General features: G+C 40.4%; 1 protein-coding gene across 7 annotated transcripts; it reads left to right on the top strand.

Annotated features, from left to right (window-relative positions):
• The first annotated feature begins 406 nt into the window (after nt 1–406).
• On the top strand, nt 407–16,633 carry ddx3xa (DEAD-box helicase 3 X-linked a). Of its 7 annotated transcripts, none has more exons than XM_080903090.1 (20): nt 407–745; nt 1,503–1,554; nt 1,845–1,892; nt 2,774–2,833; nt 7,294–7,401; nt 7,790–7,925; nt 8,327–8,431; nt 8,512–8,611; nt 8,700–8,835; nt 9,007–9,104; nt 9,185–9,283; nt 9,364–9,524; nt 9,632–9,776; nt 9,870–10,014; nt 10,301–10,351; nt 11,453–11,634; nt 11,802–11,919; nt 12,000–12,153; nt 12,370–12,488; nt 13,425–16,633. In XM_080903090.1, the coding sequence occupies exons 1-20, from the start codon at nt 701–703 to the stop codon at nt 13,508–13,510; spliced, it is 2,148 nt and encodes a 715-aa protein (XP_080759216.1). In that variant the 5' UTR covers nt 407–700; the 3' UTR covers nt 13,511–16,633. The 7 variants fall into 7 exon arrangements, with proteins under 7 accessions (XP_080759216.1, XP_080759213.1, XP_080759212.1 ...); XM_080903087.1 differs by having other exon boundaries at nt 7,294–7,437; XM_080903086.1 differs by having other exon boundaries at nt 7,294–7,467.
• The last annotated feature ends 561 nt before the right edge of the window (nt 16,634–17,194 follow it).

The raw sequence follows: 17,194 nt of genomic DNA, 5'->3' as shown, positions 1-17,194 counted from the left end.
GTTGAACACTGTAAAATAACCCACTGTTGTATCATTTAAGTCATATGCACATTGCACTACCCAGATTTACACTTTTTCCTTAACAATTATTTTTTGCATGAAGAGAACAATGTGAAGTGGAGTGACATTCCTTGTTTGTGTGCACAAACTTGGCTAAATACAGATGATTCTGATAGCGGGATATAACATCTGTCTTACAGTTGTTTAGGTTTCAGTCATATTTTTCTTTCTTTCTTAATTTTTTTCAAGGCAAAATGCAGTCGATTTGCTCGGTGGCAGTACACACACTAGGGATTGAGTTTCATGTTTCCCTGGCTAAACCAATCAGAGATTAAAGGAAACATCGCGATATTTGCTTTGTAGCCCGCCGACCTGAGGTGCCAAAAGCGATATCTCGCGCTACCTCAACCTTCGGTGTCTCATTCCACCACGGTCAAGCCTACCGGGAGGGGTTTTTTGCTGAACAGCTCCGCAACGATCATTTCAATCGGAAACTTGATCAGCATTTATATTTATAATAAATAACGTCTTTTTATTTATTTAAAGTAAATATAATCTTCAAGGGAACTTTATAGATAACTGTCGATTCAAGTTCGTAATTTGTACAGAAAAAAAGCTTTAACGTTACGGGAATAGCCGGCTGTGCTAACAAAGAAAATCCTTTCTCTTCAGAAATAATCCCCCACTACTCTCTTTAGTTATGAGTCATGTGGTCGTTGATAATCCACACGGTCTAGATCAGCAGGTAAGAAACTATTTTGTTCTTCTGTTGTTCTCCTAGAAATTTTGGAATTTTCCATTACGCACTTGTAGTTTCGAGGAGAAATTGAGCGCTTCGTTAGCCCACTTCCTAGCCTGATGCTAGGGTAACGCTGCGGCTGCTAAAATGGAGGTGACGACGTTTGTGATGGCGACGCTTGCCGATGCGTTGTGATGGCTAATTGGCACTAACAAGCTCGGACACTTCCAAGTTTTTACCTTAAAATACGACAAGTTGTCGCCCCAAGCCATGTTAAGTACAGCAAGTGAACAGACTCTGGTGAAAACGTACTGTAACCAATGGAAATATACAGGGTTGGCTAACATTTACCACCCGGCCGGTATCCAACCGCGTTAGCCCGGCTAGAGTGAGGCCTTCTGAACCTGAAACGTGGCGCAGGAAAAAATGTTGGCACCGTTTTTCAGCGACAGTTATTTCTGAAATGTAATCCTCTAAATTTTTTAAGTCGCTTGGAATATATATTTAGGAGTCGAAATTGAGCGAAATTAAGAGGGCATATTTTTATTTCCGGTATATATAGTTTTATTTTTACTGTTAGGCCTAACTTCAATGATCGTAAATTCTAACCTCGGTTATTTAGAAATCCACTTGAAGCTGTCCCGCTTCAAAAAAGCGGCTAACCAGTGTTTCCGGTCAAGTAATGGTTTTCAAATATAGCAGTTGTGTGTTCTAGTTCGTTTTTTACCTTTCTTTATGTTTATTTTTTCTTTGTAATTTATAGCTTGCTGCCCTAGACTTGAACTCGGCTGACGGACAAGGTGGAGGAACTGGCAGTAAGTAATAAAGCAGATTTTACTTGTCAGTGGTAAATGTAAATCGATAACGCTGCTTTATCAGCGTAAGCCTTGTGTAACGTTGTTTACAGGTTGGTACAACTTTCATGGAGTTCTTTGGCACTCGAGACAAAGGGGGGGAAAAAAACCTTGTTCATAATAAAACTTTTTAAAACCTGCTTGGTGGGTTAAGCCCTAAGCATTATTTAAATCTACAGTTGTACCCATAATCACTAATATTGCCAGATTTCATACATTTTGGTAAACTTTTTTTTTTCTCCTCTATCCAGGACGTTACATTCCACCTCACTTGAGGAACAAAGATGCTCCCAAAAATGGTAAGTTTAACACTTACCTGCCGATCTGCTGTTAGCCCATCAACACCAGTTTGTCTTTTTTGTTGATGATAAATGCCCATCAGAGCATGGTAAAAGCAAGCACAATTGAGGGGGGGAAATGAGGCTCTAAGAAGATGCATCTTATAATCTCGACTAAAACATTCGTACCAAAAAATTGGTAGTTGTGCAGTGTTTGCAGCATTTTAGAGCATACAAAATGAGGGAACATTTGTCCTAGGCAGAGATTGAGGACAACGTAATGTCAATTGGGCTTTCTGCATCTTTGCATGAGAACTTATTTTGGCACTGCAAAAGTAGGGCAAGTGGTATTGTATTACAGCTCTGGCTTTGTATTTTCACCCTAGACTGCTCATAAGTAGGAGAATATGGCAATTTTCAAAAGTTTTGATTTGGTTCGAGTAATTTCATGCGCAATTTTTCTGACTCGTATTCTTTGGTTGGTACAGTGTATCGCATGTGAACAAAGAGGAGTGCTAGCTATTGGCTGCTCTGATAAAGGGGAATGTGGAGGGAGGGTGGGTTTGTGTGTGTGTGGGGGGGGGGGGGGGGGGGGGGGTGTTTTATTGATTTTTTTTTTTTTTTTTTTTTTTTTAAACTGAGGTAATATTTTGGTTTTGTAGCCAGGGTGAGGTGGCTGAGGAGTTTTTTTTTTTTTTATTTTATTTTTTATATATATTATTATAATTTCCTTCTGTACATATTTGCTCTGCTAAAGGCCTTAAATCCACATACGTCATGCCTGGCATAGTAAGTCAAAAACTGACATTAAAACTTAAAAAAAGGGCAACATTTGGAATCATACTCCTGTGTCATTGCACACTTGACGTTTTTTCTCGTTGTACTGTTTTCTTATTCCACAGCAGGAAATGGTTATTCCGCTGGTAGACAGTGCGGTTATTCAGTGGCACCAGTAAATTTCTGTAAGTCCCTTCTGTCTGCTTTTGCTGAGGGCAACTTGCATTTTTTTTAAAGATGCATGAAATAGCCATTTTTTTTGTACACGCCAGCAAAGCCAGTGTGAAGGGAGGGTCAGGTTAGATCCATACACTATACTTAGGGCTGTTCGATATAACGATATATATATATATATCGGATGACGATATAAAAACGTCTATAGTTTCATTTTACGCTATCGTTTGTTTCGTGGTGTCGCAAAATAAACTGTTTACGGCAATATTTTTTCATCGTTTTGATGGTCACTGTAGTGACTGTATTAATTTCTTAAAGTTCTCTCTTTTATGTTTAATATAACCACACTACGGACTGACAAGCACCTGTTTTTATGCGTTGTGGTTAGCAACAACGACGGTAAAACCATCGCGTGTCGCTTGTTTATGTTCCACATAAACCTTTCACAATAAAGCTCAAGATCCTGTTGAGAATTTTCAAAAATAAACTGAATCACGTGAAAGAGCAGATTATTTACGGATGAGAAGTAAAAAAGAGCCGCCAGGTGCTAATAGACAAACCTTAGCCTCAAACGTTAGAACAGGCTTTTCTCCGCAGCACGCCGTGTAATAAATACTCACAAAGAAAACGGCGGCCGTTACAACTTATGTCTAAAAATGTATAGCTTCATACATCGGTTAAAACACTCGACTCCAGCTACATGATGCGCAGCTGGAAACACTTCCCGCAAGTCGAGATTCACAGAATTTACAGAAAATGTTACATTTTTGTGATTTATATCGTTATCGGGACGATGGAATTTTTATATCGGGATATGAGATTTTGGTCATATCGCACAGCCCTAACTCCACTGTAAAAGTATAATGAGTTCATGTTTAATTGATGTGCTTCTCTATGCTGGAATGCTTGCAGTTGAAATTGGTTGGAGTTTTGAGGGGGGGGGGAGAGGAATCTAAGCATCACCCTGTTGGTTCGTTGCTTTTCTTCACTGTAGTTAGTTAAAATATATTCGATTTATTAGAACTATATTCCCACTGTATAATAAAGCCAATATTTTACCTGCTGTGTGCCCCAAGTTTCTTCTAAGCCGTGCCCCCAACCATGGCAGGCAGTGTGTCAGCAAAGACACAGAAATAACTATACTTCAGGATGGGATGACTGTCAGACTGGTAACTATAAGCGTGAAGTCAAGCCCAACACTCATACTGCATGAGCCAGTACTCATGAGTCTTTTTATAGCCTGCTTCCCCTACCTTTGCTCAGGTTACCCAAGACTGGCCTCTCAAGAGCTTGCCTTTTACCATGCCTACAGTGGGGATTGGCGAAACCAATGTGGTATACTTTGACCTCTACCTGCATGCCATGCAGAGTTTCTTAGTGTATGTAGCTTAGTCAGTGTGCCCTTGCTTTGTTGTGGTCACTTGGAGGAAAAAAGCAGCACAAATCTGGGCCTAACACTGCATTTTTCAAAGCTTGCAAACAGAGTTGCTAATGATGCATTTTTATTTTATTTTTTTAAGTGCATTGCATCACTAGTGTGGCTGTTTTACTAATAACAAGACGATATCAACTTTTGTGTTGTCCAGTCATGCATACGTTACATCATGTTAGCCTCAGTCATTAAGTCAAAGTAGGACTTTTGTGGTCAAGTTATTTGAACACTGAATTATTATTGGGATTCACAATATTTATTAGCTGGAGCCTCTCAGTTGCAGTTCTGGGTTCTTTTTTGACTTCACAGCTTTTTATCTGCTTACATTTTATGTTTTTAAAAGGATTGGCCATTGAATACAGCACTGATAACCTGGTTGCACGCACAATTGTGTTCCAGCTGATAACCTCAGGTGATTTCCTTGGTTATTTTACGTGGTGTAAAGTCAGTGTCCAGTGCAATCTGCAGTTGACCGTTAGAACAGAAATCTGCATACAAACACCTCCTTGACACATGATTGAATCATGATCTGTGTGTGTGTTTGTCTTAAACTCATGTTTTGTAAGTAGACTGATTAACAGTTGTCCTTCGTGGCCTTTTTTTGTTTTGCATTTAAATGAAAATAGTTGACTGAGGGCATCATTGTTTGGCTTTTTAGAGTCTGTTTAATCTCTCCAGTTGGTAATGGAGCAGAATTAATTCTTCATAGCCTGGACAGCATGGCAGCCAAACTTCCATTCAGTGTAAATCTGTGTTCTATAAACAAAAAGAAATCTGTGAGCATGTGGTCTACAAGCATCTCCAGAACATGCCATACATTTGCTGTTGAATGTTTTTTTTGTTGTTTTTTTTTTTTTTTTTTTTTTTTGTGGCATGATCAAAATGGGGCAGAAGGACACAGTGCTGTTTTCTGTAAGTTGTCCAGAATCACCAGATGAATTATAACTCGAACTTGTATGGTAAAACCTTATACCTTTGTGTGTATTGTATGATTTAATGACTGCCAAGTATTCAGTCATGGATGTTTAACTTTTTGTAATCCTTAGTTATGTTTTGTGGATTCCCTTTTTCTTAAAGTGCTGTGTTCAGTTTTATGGGAAACATTGGCTGGGGATTTTGACTTGTTATTCAAACTATTTAAAATTCAACTCTAGTTGTAGCTTGCATTGTTTGCGTAAGTATTTATGGATGAATTTGTGAATTTTCTCTTTGGTTTATGTAGGTTATTGGTTTGAAGTCCACTGGACTCTGTCTCGGAACATCAGGTTCTAACATTGCTGCACTCTGTGCTTTACCACATGTATTTTTGGGTCTGATGCCACTCTGAGTCACTAAAATCTCTCAAATCCTGGACCCTGCAATACAAAGCTACAACATACCTGGAATATCTGTTATTTGGCTTCAATATCTCTAACATCAGCAAACGGGCTAAGTAGTGGTTAGATGGTTAACAATTCAGTAAATCAACTCCGTGCTCATTATTTTAGCTATGCACAAGTTTACACATGACAAGTTGAACTTGTGGCAATGGAAGCATCTGGTCAACATTTGCAGGTCTGTATGCAGCAGAAGATCAGATGTGAAAGGAAATTACAAGGGTAATATTTGATATGTTTTTGTTCTTTCAGCTGCAGCCTAGAGGTGCCTTTTGGTACAGAATTCAAACGTAGGCTGAGTCTGCTTGCAAAGTTGATATGTCAGCAAATACAAAGATCATATATTAATGTTTGAAATAATTTTGTGTGTGTTTGTGGTGGGGTTGGGGGGTCTTGGGTCAAAAAATTGAGTAATCTATTTATCAGTACAAAGATTTTCGGTGCTTTAAATGGACAAAAGGATTGTTTAGTTCAGAACAGGCGGGGTTACCATGGTGATGTACCCTTGTAAGAAGTGAAGCGCCAAAGTACTACTCAAAACCCAGATAAAATCAAGATAAGTCTTGCTTCATAGTACAAGTATTACGTGCAATGTGTCATACTCAATTTAAAATTGGCTTATGTATGTTTGTTAAAGTCAAGTCGGAACATGTTTTTCTAAATATGCAAGATTAAAGTTTGCAGAGTTGGTTGTCTGTCTGAAATGTACCTTAAAATGGCAAATATTCAGCTTGTAAAAAAAAAAAAATTATATTTTTTTTCTGTTGACAAAATATTTTTTTCTCTTTAGTGACTCAGATCTGTATCAAGACAGAATTTACTGGTTCACTACCCACAGACAGATTGGCCAGTGCTTGTGAATCTTTGGGGTTGTTTGTACGTGTTTAAATCTGCCGCAGTGGTGGAAATGAAAAGCCCCAGGGCAGGTTTAATTAGACCTTTAGGCTGAACGTTTTTGTTTGTTTGTTTGTTTTCCCTCCCCTAAAGCCAAACTACTTGAAGAATAGGTCTGTGTGGTTGGTCTGCCCCTTGATACTGCTGTGGCATAGATTGAGCTTTTCAGTATGGCAGCACTAACTACCATTGTCCCCCTCCACCAGCCTCATCCTCAGCCCGCACTGGTAACAGTGTGGCCACCGATGGGAATGATGACACAGCCAGTGTCCAAAGCTGGGCAGATCGTTGTGGTAAATGTCCCATATAGGAAGAAACGAGGTTCAGCTGGTCTTTGTAGAACAACTTGTGTGTAACCAAATAAAATAAGGCAACACCTCAGTAGTCGCTACTTCTTTTAAACTTTTTTTTTATTTAATGTAAAAAACACTTTTGACTTGTCCACAGCTATTCCTTTGTACAGATCAAGTACATGGTTATGCAACTTAGATAATATGAATATGTGACACTAATGGTGGTGATGCTTTACTTGAGACTTGAGTCCCTGGTTTTAGTGTAATTGAGTTGCTTATATCCACTGCCAGTAATTCAGATTAAAAATAGGTCAACTAGTAATGAGAGGCTCATGGATAGACAGCACTGAGCGCAGACGTGTGTACTGGCTTACTGACACAAATAAGTAACATGCCGCTTTCTGCTTTTCCTAACAACTCTTATTTAATATATTTTTATTTATTTTTTTCAATTTTTCTTTTTCCGCCCAATAAAGATTCACCTGGATGGGATTCCGGACGCACCAATGGCTTTGTGAATGGTTACCACGACAACCGCACAAACGGGGGCTTTGGAGGGCGTGGACCCCCTCGCAATGATAGAGGTGGGCGTGGTGCCTACCGTGGTAACAGGGGTGGAGGTTCGTTTAATCAGCCATTGCAAAATGCAGGTGGGAAAAACCTGTTGTCCTTAAAAATGTCCAGCTGTAGCCCTAGTCGTAGTGTAGTTTTTCCATTGTAAAGTCTACCCTCCCCCACCCCTTATTTTTAATACAGTATATTTACTCTGTATAAACTGGAAGTTGTTATTTGCAATATTAACTTTGCACTTTGTTAGAGTAACTAGATTTTTAACATTTAATGGTATTTTTGCTTTAGGGGAAACACAAGTGTGTTTTGCTGTTGGTAAGAAGGGTGTCGGTTGTAACCGCTCTTTTGCCCGCTCCAAAAAAGGTACAAATATTGCCACTGACCAATATATTTTTATTACAGGGTTTGGCAATTACGAAAACAAAGAAGCTGGCTGGGGAGGACCTCCCAGGGATGCGGCCTACAACAGCTTTGGGGGACGTTCTGATAGGTCCAAGTCTGCCTTCTTCAACGACCGCGGGGCAGGCTCAAGAGGAAGGTGGGTGTCATTGCGTTCAGTAATGTACTGTTTATAATTTTGGTATTTTAACATGTCCCGAGAGCAAAGTCTTGTATTGCCTGATAGTATTTGCATTTGTTCATTTTTATGTGAAATTGTTTCTCCATCTGGTAATTAACCCAACCAGTCTGGCTTCACTGATTGTTTAAACCAATTAGTGAAGCGTTGACCTCACTAATTGGTTTACTGTTAGAACAGCAGAGAGATTAGCAGAAATGTTTTTGATTGTACCATACAATCCCAGCATGGCTATTATTGCAGAGAGTATGGAAAAATAGTGCTGAGAGTTTGGAAAAAGAACTGTCGGTTATAGCTTGTTTTTATCTAATTTCAAAGTCTCATGACAATTTAGTTCATTTAAATAACCTTTGTGTGCACAGATACGAGCGTGGAGGTTTTGCTGGTGGAGGAAATAGCCGCTGGGCAGAAGAGTCCAGAGATGATGACTGGTCCAAGCCCACTGCTCCCAATGAGCGTCTGGAACAGTAAGACAGATTCCGTTCACCTATAGCAAACTAACAGCCGTGGTTATCCAAAACCTAAACTTTTCTGTATTGTCTTCTAGCGAGCTTTTCTCTGCAAGCAACACCGGCATAAACTTTGAGAAATATGATGATATTCCAGTGGAAGCTACTGGAAGCAGTTGCCCACCCCACATTGAAAGCGTAAGTGATTTAGTTTCATGGTTTTGTTTTAAAAAATAAAAATGGCTTGTTTATATGTTTATATATGGCATACTTTATTCTTTTGTAGTTCCATGATGTGGAAATGGGCGAGATTATCATGGGGAACATTAACCTTAGTCGCTACACTCGCCCCACCCCTGTCCAGAAGTATGCTATCCCAATCATCAAGTCCAAGAGAGACCTGATGGCCTGTGCCCAGACTGGTTAGTATCTCTACATATTCTGCGTTCACTTGACTACCAGCGAAAACTGGTAACCATGAACTTTGTTTCTGTTGTAATATTTAAATAACCCTAGAGAGGGCTTGTTTTTTGGGTCCGTAGTTTGATGTTAGTACGCCAAAATAACACTGTATGACCCTTGCTGTGTTTCAGGCTCTGGTAAGACTGCTGCTTTCTTACTGCCAGTGTTGAGTCAGATCTACACGGAAGGGCCAGGAGACGCTCTGCAGGCTGCCAAGAACAGTGGACAGGTGCTGTGGACAGAAACGGCACAATAACTGAACGAAACAAACATCTGGCTTTTTCTCATAAACATGTTTTGTCTTCTCAGGAGAATGGAAGGTATGGACGCCGTAAGCAGTACCCAATCTCCCTTGTCCTGGCTCCCACCAGAGAACTCGCATTGCAGATCTATGATGAGGCGAGGAAGGTGAGCTAGAAACGTCTGGCATAATCTTGGTCTGCCAAAATATTGACTCGCCAAGCTGAATTGTTTCTTTCCTCCTTTAGTTTGCCTACCGCTCAAGGGTGCGTCCCTGCGTTGTGTACGGTGGTGCTGATATTGGCCAGCAGATCAGGGACTTGGAGAGAGGCTGTCACCTGCTGGTGGCCACACCTGGACGTCTGGTCGACATGATGGAGCGGGGCAAGATCGGGCTGGATTACTGCCAGTGAGTATTACACAGAACAATTTTGGGTTTCATGGGAAGAAATGTTGCTTTAATGGAAATGTCTGACTCCCTTATTTATAATTGCTAATTATTAAATGTACTCGCAGCTACCTGGTTGTGGATGAGGCTGATCGCATGTTGGACATGGGTTTTGAGCCACAGATCAGACGTATTGTGGAACAAGACACAATGCCACCAAAAGGCATCCGCCGGACTATGATGTTCAGTGCTACCTTTCCCAAAGAGATCCAGGTACGTCGGCCTGCTGGCAGGTATACAAAACCATATTTCATATGTGTGCAATATAAATATTTGCATACTCATATTTGAACTTGCTTATTGTAGATCCTGGCTCGTGACTTCCTGGAGGACTACATTTTCCTTGCCGTGGGGCGTGTTGGTTCCACTTCAGAAAACATCACCCAAAAGGTGGTCTGGGTAGAGGAGACAGACAAGAGGTCCTTCCTCCTTGATTTGCTCAATGCCACTGGTGAGATTGCACATGCACTTTTATTTTTATTTTTTCCCCCTCCCATAAAGGGCTTTGGGCTCTAACCCTTCATCCTGTTTGTCTGCCCCATACCGAGCTAATATTGACTTTGCTACATTTCTAACAATCTGTCATTATATCAAAAAGTGAAATGTAAAAATGATCTGATGCAATTTGGTGAGCAGGCACTAAAACCACTTGAATGTGTTTTTAAGGGGTTAGCTTCTCACAATGATCTAAAGCTGTTGTAGCCTTGCGTTTACTGGCCGGTTTGGTTTTATCTTAGTTATTCCCAGTGAGGTTCAGGAAAATGTGACAGAAGCCCCAGAGAAAACGGGTAAGTGTTAACATACCATAACTTTACTTTGACACGCAAGAAACATCACATCCCACAGTTCATCCCGTTCCCTCTGCTCTGCTGCAGCTGACATGCCTCAGTTTAGTTTTGTTTTTGTCTTTCAAATTTCATTTCCAATAAGTGGTAACACTTGCCAAGCAGTGCATAGACTGATTTAAAACTCCCCTGTGAAATGTTAGACAGTGTAGTGTTTTAGTGTGTGTTTAGTTTTGGAACTAGGATCAGCTGGCTCTTTCTGAAAGTCGGAAGGCTGTGACAAATTTAATGGCGCTGATCTGTGAAGTCAGTGAACAGTGTGTCTGTTAATCTTGGTTAGAGCTCCTAAATGGCTATAATAGATGACAGTGAATAGGACCAGGTTAGGGTTTAATGGTGAATGAGCCATCACTCGATTATATGTCTAGGCACCAAAGCAACATGCCACCTCCATGGTGACTTAATGCTACCACCAAAAATGTGGTTTAGTTGTTTTAAAAAATGGTGAACATGTTACCACGTTAACCATTCAGTTGGATTTGGCTGATCTGTTTTATTTGAAGGTACTTGCAAGTTTTGAGGAATGTTGTTTGTTGTTGGCGAAACTATTGCAGGGTTAGCTGTGAATAATGCAAAACGTGGAATGGCCTGTCTTACCCCAATACCTCTGTCATGTTGATTATCTTGAGCTTTTATTCTGATGGCAATTAATGCCCAATATATAAACAAATTACTCCAGATGTAGTAATTTTTTTTTAAAGTCATTGAAATAATTATTCAGAGAAACCAAAGCCATTGTTATCAATTAATGGTTGTCAGTAAATTTAAAGCTTTTTTTTTTTTTTTTAATGCACCACTTGTCTCCATTTCTAAGTTGTCATTTTGGTATTTGATTGTTTTCTTTTTTTGTGAGTCATGGTCTTGCAACTGCCAGCTGTTTCTGATAGTGTTTTGAAGTTTTGCTTTTTTTTTTCTTTTCTTTTTTGTTTTTTTTTTTTAATTTTCAAATTCACGTGTAGCTTTGCATAAAGTAATAATTATTTTTCTCTTATGCTTTTTGTCCTGCTCCTCTTTTTTTTGTCTTCTTAATTTCTTGCTGCTCAGGTAAAGACTCCCTGACTCTGGTGTTTGTGGAAACAAAGAAAGGAGCCGATGCACTGGAGGACTTCCTTTACCGCGAGGGTTATGCATGCACCAGCATCCACGGAGATCGATCCCAGAGAGACAGAGAGGAGGCTCTGCATCAGTTCCGGTCTGGACGCTGCCCCATCCTGGTGGCTACAGCTGTAAGTATTCTGACAAGTTCTTAATCTTCAAGGTTGGGGAGGGAACTGTGGCACACACTGAACCAACAAACTTTGCTACTAATGGCCAATAAGAATGTGAAATATAACATGTGGCATTTTTACAGATGCTTAATGTTAAACTTTTTTTTTTCCATTGTCCTTTGCAGGTGGCTGCTAGAGGTCTGGACATCAGCAATGTGAAGCACGTTATCAACTTTGATTTGCCCAGTGACATTGAAGAATACGTTCACCGTATCGGCCGTACGGGACGTGTGGGCAACCTCGGTATGAACTGATTTTTAAAGAATATTTGCTCCTTGTTGGTGTACAGTCTTTTGACTGTGTACTCTGACCTTTGTGTGCAGGTCTGGCCACGTCGTTCTTTAACGACAAAAACAGCAACATAACCAAAGATTTGCTGGACATTCTGGTTGAGGCCAAGCAGGAGGTTCCCTCCTGGCTTGAGAGCCTGGCCTATGAGCACCAGCACAAGAGCAACAATCGTGGGCGCTCTAAGAGGTACATGGAAACAACAAATGCTGTCTTATTCATCTTAGTTCTGTGCTGCAAAATGTAACGTGTTTCCTGACTTGTACTGTAAATTAATTGAGCTATCTGAGCACTATACTTGTTAAGGTGTTGGGGTTTTTTGGGGGGTGGGAGGTTTTTGTTTGTTTTTTTTTTTATGTAATGCCTAACCTGTAACACTTAACCAATTGTTTTGGTTTTGTTCAGGTTCTCTGGTGGTTTCGGAGCTCGAGATTACCGTCAGACGCCTGGCTCTGGAAGTTTCAGTAACAACCGCTCAGGGCGCAGCGCTGGAGGCCATGGAGGAAACCGTGGCTTCGGTGGAGGTAAGCAAACTATTCGCACAGGGGTTTTTTGCAGCTTTTTTTTTTTTTAACTGTTATGAAAACTATGGGAGAATGTGATTTGAGAATGAGGTGATGTCTGATGTGAAATTCATAATATAGGTTAATTTACTAACAAGTTTGAATTTGAACTCAAGGTCAGATGTCAGCTCTGAAAATCGCCTAGGATTTTTAGATTTTGGAGCCTGAGGGGTTAACACTGGATACATCCAGTGTTTTTGAAACCAGACATGAGTGTGGAGCAGATGGCCTGTGTCTGGCATGTTTATCCTCCCTCTTGACTGTAACTGTGCTCATCATTTTCAAAGTAGCTTAGTCTTATTTATGAAAAAAAGTGTTTTGAGGTCAAATGTTTTCTAGAGAAGAGAATTACTTACACATGCAAACCTTGTTATTTGGAACTGTTTAATGTGGGCACCTGGTGGGGATTTGGTTATTGAGCATGCATCAAGGAATTGCAGCATCCACGTGCAGATGTCTAAAAAGTTGGACATCTGGGCGTAGCGTTTTCAGGTAAGTAAATCACCAAAAGTTGATTCTGTTCATCTGGATGTAGTGTTTTGTGGGAGAAATGTTTTGTCACTCGTCCAAGTGACTGTCTTCAGTCTCTAGCTCCGAAACCACCAGAGAAGTCTTCAGTCTGGAAACTGAAGAAGTCACTTGGACGAGTGACAAAACGTTTCTCCCACAAAATGCTACATCCAGATGAACAGAATCAGCTTTTGGAGATCAAAGTGACTTCTTCAGTCGATAAAGAAGGATCAGCGATGAAACCTTTCTCCCACTGAAAACGCTCCATCCAGAATTTTGGGGGAAGTTAGTTAATAATAACTTGATGTTTGATCAATTTCTTCTAAATGCGTGTAAACAAAAACCTCACTCTGCCGTCAATTAATGTTTAGTTGGTGTCCTTCACAGGTGGATTTGGTGGGAACTTCTACGGCAGCGACAGCTACGGAGGAAATTACAGCCACTCGGGTAGCGTGGATTGGTGGGGAAACTAGTCACCATAGGAATAGGTTGCCATGCCAACCCAATGGAAACCACATGTTGACTTAAGCCAGACCATTTAAAAAAAAAAGAAAAAAACCTTCCCTGTGTAGCTTCACTGACACACAGTACATTACCAACCCTGGTTCTCTGCCATTCGCTTCTCGAAAAGGAAGTGCAGCACGAAGCAACGGAGCGTCACCAGCACGTGCAGCACGCCGGAGACCGCAGAGATTTCGCACACCTCAGAGTGAGCATGGATGCTGACATGCATTGTCCGACAGCAACCTCGGACTTTCGTCTTTAAAACTATTTTTGTTTTGTTTTTGGTTTTTTTTTTGTGGGGGGGAAACCCAACCGAGTAGCCTGAGGATCATTTGTATGTTAATGTACTGTGCCTTTTGAATTTAAACAGGAAATCTATGTTTTCATTTCACCAGATGAACCTGGCCAAGAGCTGAAATTTGTTTTACTATGACTTTGTTTGGTGAAAAATATTAAAGGGTAAAATAAGCTTGGATTTGATCAAACCTTGGCAAACACTGGGGTGTTGTGGCTCTCAGGAGTCATGACTCCATTTGAACTTCAAATTTATTACAGGAACATCATGTAGCCTTTTCTATACTCAAACAGCTAATGGAGCCATTACTATATCTAATACAAACTGGGCCACTCTGTGAGGTGACCGTATTTTAATCGTAAGAGACAAAGTTACATTTGTGTTCTTTTTTTGCTCACTCTATCCTGGACAGGCTCCTTTTTTACGGAAATGGTAGTCTTTGAAATAGCCATTCCTATCGTAATCTTAAGAAACACAGAAGTCATTAAGCTCAGTGCCAACAATTGCTGAGGTTGATGCAAGAATAATAAATGCTGGAACTTGTTACTCCATGCTTTTCAATTGACTTGACAGTGTTACGGCAGCTAGTATGTTACCAAGTGCTAGCTACATTAAGTGGGCGGTGTTTCGGTGTTTAGTTCCTTTTTTGCGTGAGACCTTTTTGATGCAGGTGCGTGAAAAGTTTAAAAAACTGAGTCAGGTTTTGCTTTGTTTTCTTGTTTGTTTTTTTGTTTTCGAATAGCTTCTCTACAAATGTGTAACAAGACAAAAATGCCTGCCATCTTGAAGGTGAAGTTCAAAATGGCTGCATAAAGGACCACAGCATCGGGGGGGCATAGCGCAGTGTTAGTGTTTACCTGAATCGACCTGCAATCACGAGGCCCACACGGTATTCTACGCTTGCAAGTGTTTTGTTTTTTGGTCAAGGAGAAAGGACACGTGAACTGAGTCGCAGGCTTAACTTAATTACAAACGTTTTCTCTTTTCAAGCTGCGTTGGAGGCATGGTTCATCTTAAGGAGACAGGCATTTGAATAATCACTGAGGTTTTTCAATTAAACAGCAAGGAACAGATGCAGGTTAGAGGAACACTCCGACCACTGGGGTTAGGGCTTTAGGGTGGGGGGGTTGTAGGCGATGGGCGCAGCTTTCAGTGCACCGCCATTGTCAGTGGCTTTGGTTTCCATCGCTGCGTTTTGTAACTGTGGATGTGGCCAAAGACTGGGGGGGTTGGGAGGGGTGGTGTCTACTTCCTTTAAGAAATATTTAAGTACTGTCAGGTCTTCTGGGAGTTCATCTGCTCAGAACTGTATAAAAATGATAAAGACAAAAAAAATCTGTGGCTTCGTGAAGCCAGAGGTGCTTCTCCTCTTAAAGAGGAGCAGCCGTGGAGAGGAGGGGAAGACACGCATGGGGCGTTTCACCTCAAAATGCTCCCAGTTTTCTCATCGGGTTTGTTGTGCCTTGAACTTTTTTTTTTATTTAAGAAATCAAAATAAAAGTGGATGCACTGACAGTGTTGAGAACTTGAGATTGAATGGTGCTACTTGATTTAGGTGTGTAGGCCCTCGTATGTTGTGCCCATCGAGTTTTACGAAAGTTGTTTTATTGCACATCTAGAGTTTTATATAGATGTCTTGGATATGTGTCCTTAAGCTTCCAAATATTGTGTGAGGAGACAGAGGAGGAGAAAAATAACGCAGCTTGTTTACAAAGGGGAAGGGTTCTCAATGTTAAAAACCAGGATTTATTTGGGACCAGGGGATTTAGCAGTCGGGGGAATTTAGCCATTTGCACAGATTTCTAGATTCTACTTTTGCTGCTAGTTTTGTGTAATTTATTAAGCATTTTTGACAAATATTTATTTTTGTAAGCCTCAGAGTGATTCTTTGAAAGTTTCAGAAACTTGACCAAAAGACAGTTCAAAAAAAAACACTGGCACTTGAATGTTGAATGTCACCTGTATGCGTGAAATTTATATATTTCGGGGTAGTGTGAGCTTTTTAATGTCGAAGATACATTGGACTCAGTAAATAATATCCACAGCTGTTTCAGGGCCTCCTCAGGGCCAGTCATCTCTATTAGATAATACTAATTGGTCAACGAAATTTGAAACAGAATCTTAACAAACATGCCAAGGTTTGGTATAATGCTGTCTAAAAAGCAAATAAATGTCCTAAGCATATCAGTGCAAAAGTGTTCAGATTCTCCAATTGTGTGCATTAATAACTCTTTATTCTAATTTGACCTGATGATTATTTTTCTCCAGTGAATGTCTGGCACATGGCAATCCTTAAAGAAACAAACATGTGGTTTATTCTCATTGTTGTATTTGCATATATGACACCTCTGGGGTTCTCTGGGAACGTGGAGCAGGTCTGCAGCGCTGATCTTTTACACGGCAGCTCTTTGGGCTGCTGGGGATTAACAGGAGGCTCTGTGCATGCTGACTGCAGGCAGAACCCGGAGACTTGCTCCACGGTCTGCGGAGAACCTCTGAGCTCTTTAGGTGTAGACTTTGCTTTCTGTATTAGCTTATAGGTAACTGCACTGCATGGGAATTACTCAGCTGTGCAAATTGTATGATTTTTACCAAAATAAAATGTTTGAATGCAAAAGTATCTGGATAAATCAAGCATGTTTCATCGAAGACTTGTTTGACATAGACATGCAAAGAAAACCTGTAGCAAACAGCCTGTGGCCAACGGCCAGCAAAATTCAATTTAGTAATGGTGATTGGATGGATGGGTTTCATTTCTTTTGAAGAAACTACATAAAGATTTCATTTGTAAATTAAACTGTGTCAGTTGATTTATTTTATTTTTTTTGTCTTTCTGCTGAGCTCAGTGTGTCACCTCTGCTTTTGTATTTGCTGGGATTCCAGCTTATTCTCAGTCTAATCACAGGTGCGTGACTACTTAACTACTGCGCATTTCTAGTCAAATATTCAAGTTTCTGGCAGCTTGCACACATTTAAGAGGACTGAACGGTGCTCCCACTCATGAAGCGGTCTCTCAGTTGTAGACTGACAGTGGATATGCCTTCCTCCTTTAAAGCTTCTTGTCTCTGACAGGTTTAATTGGAGTTCCAGTGACCAAATACAAATAACATTTCAACTCCTGATCTTTAATCGATTTGATTTAATGCCGTAATGAGGGAACAGGCCTCATGTGGTCATGAAACTGCTTGTCCATCAATTTTCCAATTAATTTCAAGCCTTTGACAAACGGTAACTATGCGTAAAAATGTCTAATTGTTAAACAGGTTATGTAATTCTTTGTAAAATCCCCTCAGTTAAGTCTGCACTTGATTTAATATCCAGTGTAGTGGTATACAGGAGCAAATTCACATGGTGTGAA

This window comes from Rhamphochromis sp. 'chilingali' (assembly GCF_963969265.1).
Source record: "Rhamphochromis sp. 'chilingali' genome assembly, chromosome: 14".
Taxonomy (NCBI): Eukaryota; Metazoa; Chordata; class Actinopteri; order Cichliformes; family Cichlidae; genus Rhamphochromis; species Rhamphochromis sp. 'chilingali'.
This window is presented reverse-complemented; position numbering and strand designations above follow the sequence as displayed.